At 50.4% G+C, this 3,428-nt stretch overlaps 1 protein-coding gene across 2 annotated transcripts; it reads left to right on the forward strand.

The window, feature by feature from the left end:
- The first annotated feature begins 654 nt into the window (after positions 1-654).
- LOC102893665 (pulmonary surfactant-associated protein A) lies at positions 655-2,961 on the forward strand. 2 transcript variants are annotated; one of them, XM_006915475.1, is made up of 4 exons: positions 655-838; positions 1,122-1,241; positions 2,023-2,100; positions 2,585-2,961. In XM_006915475.1, exons 1-4 carry the CDS (start codon positions 667-669, stop codon positions 2,959-2,961), a joined length of 747 nt encoding a protein of 248 aa, XP_006915537.1. In that variant the 5' UTR covers positions 655-666. The 2 variants fall into 2 exon arrangements, with proteins under 2 accessions (XP_006915537.1, XP_006915536.1); XM_006915474.1 differs by having other exon boundaries at positions 667-784; positions 1,209-1,241.
- Positions 2,962-3,428: the final 467 nt, after the last annotated feature.

Below are 3,428 nucleotides of genomic sequence, written 5' to 3' on the forward strand. Positions count from 1 at the left end.
CTTGGCCAGGTCTGTTCCCACCCAGAACTCAGCAGTGCCCTCCAAGGGGAAAGACAGCTTGCCAAGGAGAAGGGGACACCCCAGCAGAGGGAGGGGTCTCCCCATCATTGACCACCTTGGAGTGGCCAAGCCATAGACCCTGGTTCATCTTCATTCATCCTCCGGAACATGATCCCTTAGAACCTGAAAAGAGGGTAGCTGAGAGTATGCGGGACAGATGGAGTGAGCGAGCGACCACAACCCTCCTCCCAACAGCCTGGGAAGGACAGGTCATGATTGTCTCTAGGACATAGAAGTTTCAGTTGAAGTTGAGAGTGGTGAAGTGAGTTATCTATGGTCATATGGCAAGATATAAACAGAGACTCCATTAGAACACAGGTCCTCTGACTCTCCAGAGCTCTTTATACCTCTTCTTGCCCAGGTAGCATACCACCTCAAGCCAGAGCAATGGGGCATAGACCATGTTAGATGCCAGATGGTGCCAGGAGTTTCAAAGGATGGTTTGGCTCTTCCCAGAGCTCCTTTCTATCTGTACTTGCCCTGGCTCTTAGGCTCCACCGTGTGCCTGAATCTTGACAAAGCACAGCGAAGGAAAGGGAGAACTTTTTAATGCTTCAGATGGGCTGATGGCCCTTCCTTTTTGCAGGAGCAGCTGGAGCAGAAGCCATGTTGCTGTGCTCTTTGGTCTTCACCCTCATCCTGCTGGTAGTCTCTGGAAACGAATGTGCTGTGAAGGAAGTTTGTGTTGGGAACCCAGGCATCCCCGGCACTCCAGGATCCCATGGTCTGCCGGGCAGAGATGGGAGAGATGGTGTCAAAGGAGATCCAGGACCACCAGGTACTGTCTGAGAGACCTCACCCTCAGCTGAGGGACAGTGACCTGTTTTCAGGAGCCCCATGTGTTCAGGGCTTTGGGCTGGGTACAAGAGTCAGCTGGATGGTGAGGCATGCTGGGAGTTTCCCAGGGCCCTTACACTGAATCGGCCCTGGAGGGTCTCTCTTCAAAGTGCCCATGGAGTGGCAGGTGAATCAGCCCAGTTGACAATGGAAGTCCAGCGACATGAGCCTTACCCAGTTGTGGGTGATAGATACCATACATCCATGTTCCCTTCTCTCTGCAGGCCCCATGGGCCCCCCTGGAAGAATGCCAGAATTCTCTGGGTGTAATGGGCTGACTGGAGCCCCCGGCATTGCTGGCCAGCGTGGAGACAAGGGAGATCCTGGCGAGAGGGGCCCTCCAGGTGAGCAGGATGGGGCAGGTGGGCAGTGGCAACATGGACACAGTGCTCACGTGACTGTTACATGAAAGATAACGAGAATTAGTAAAATCATGGAAGCCCCCAAAGGGCATACTGCTCAACCTAAATAAGAAAATGTGAGGTTGAAGAGAGAAATCCACAGGATCTGGGTAGTAGGCCACAATGCAAGAACTGATGGATGTTGAAAGTGCTTCTTCACGCATCATAGCTGCTGAAGAGAAGACACAGGGTGTCAAGTATGGGAAATGGGGCAGCACTAAGAGGCAGGGGACATACTTCTTAGGGCCAAGGTGCAGGGGCATTCTGAAAAGTATATGGGGATATGTGGACCAAGGATCCAGGTAGCTGGAGTAATAAGGAGCCACCATGCAGAGGGGAACTCCGAAGCTCTGAATAGTAATCAAGGTCCATCAGGAGAGTGCAGAGAGAACCACACTTGCCCTTGATGAAAGATAGGGGAAGGAGCCCTTCCCAGAAACTAGGAAAACCTACAGAAGTGGGCAGACAGAACCATTCAAGCATGTGTCAGGAAATGAGAGCCGGGAGGGCTCAGCAGGTGCAAGGCTGCATGAAAGGACAGTGTGTAGGGAGTATGGAGACAGTCTCCAGTGTTTTGAACCCTTACTACTTGGGGCCTGGGCACTGGGTGTGAACCGGTAGAGGGAAGAATGACAGACTTGCAGCTGCGATCACCACCTGCTTGGCAACAAGTGAGGGGTCTCTTTTGGACTGCCCCTCACCCTGGGTGGGGATCTCTCTACAGGGCTTCCAGCTTATCTAGATGAAGAGCTCCAAACCACGCTTCACCAATTCAGACATCAAATCTTGCAGTCATTGGGAGGTAAGGGGACCCATTATGACCTTGTAAGGTAGGGGTCTCCCATAAGTTCCCCTTATACTCAGCATCAGGCTCCAGAACCTAGAGACTTGACAAACAGGTGTGGACATGCAGGTCTTGGGGAAAAGAATGATACTTCTCTTTTCTGATGACTTTGATGGCCCAGAAGAGACAGAAGTGGACACAGATTAGCTCTCTATATCAAGGGAAAGCAAGTTCTCTGCCTATCTTGCTTTCTATTGAATCGCTGGGAATTGTAATTTCTGATACATAATGAGACGGTTAATAAGTAATTGTTAAAGAGATAAATGAATGAATAGAATGATGAGAGCATAGAGGAGAATTTAGAAAGACTAGGATAGGAAGAGGGAGGAAAAACAGAGAAAGAGGCAGATGAAGAGATTAGAGAAAGCATAAAGGCAGAGAGCCTAAGTGAGGGAAAGAAGCTTAGAGACACGATTAGTAATCAAGATTCCTCTGCTCTCAGTCCTCAGTTTGCAGGGATCCATGCTGGCAGTGGGAGAGAAGGTCTTCTCCACAAATGGGCAGTCGGTCAATTTTGATGACATTAGAGAGACATGCGCGAGAGTGGGTGGCCGCATTGCTGTCCCGAGGAATCCAGAGGAGAATGAGGCAATTGCAAGCATCGTGAAGAAGTATAACATTTATGCCTACCTGGGCCTGGCTGAGGGCCCCACCCCTGGAGAATTCTACTATCTGGATGGGGCCCCTGTGAATTACACCAACTGGTACCGAGGGGAGCCCAGGGGTCGGGGCTCAGAGAAGTGTGTGGAGATGTACACAGATGGGCGGTGGAATGACAAGAACTGCCTGCAGTACCGACTGGCCATCTGCGAGTTTTGAGTGAGCATCAAAGCCACAGGAGAGATAGGGTTCTGCCATGCTTTTCAACCTTTATCCTGCAGATCCACCTGATATATGAGATGCTATAACTCCTTTTCAACAAAATGTATTTGTGGCTATTCGAGTTGGAGACATTTTTAGCAACTTCACTCCTCAGCAGGGCCCCAGCTCTTCCTCCATGATCACTAATCAGTCTGATATGCCCCCGGAGCCTCTTCTCAGCACCGCATGCTACATCACCACTCCTAACTTTGCCCTTTGCCAAGAGATAAAGACTTCCTTCTTCCTCTTATTGTCCAGTTCCTTCATTTACAAGCGGCAACAGTGAGGACCTAGGATGGCAGGTCCCTCCAAAATCACACAAAGAGTGCTTGTCCCCTGGCCCCCTATACTGTTTCTCTGCAGCCCACTGCCGGGCCAGTCTCATCAAGGTTTAGTAGTTCTGATAAAAACAGGCAAACTTCTGT

This window comes from Pteropus alecto, unplaced genomic scaffold (assembly GCF_000325575.1).
Source record: "Pteropus alecto unplaced genomic scaffold, ASM32557v1 scaffold155, whole genome shotgun sequence".
Lineage (NCBI taxonomy): Eukaryota > Metazoa > Chordata > Mammalia > Chiroptera > Pteropodidae > Pteropus > Pteropus alecto.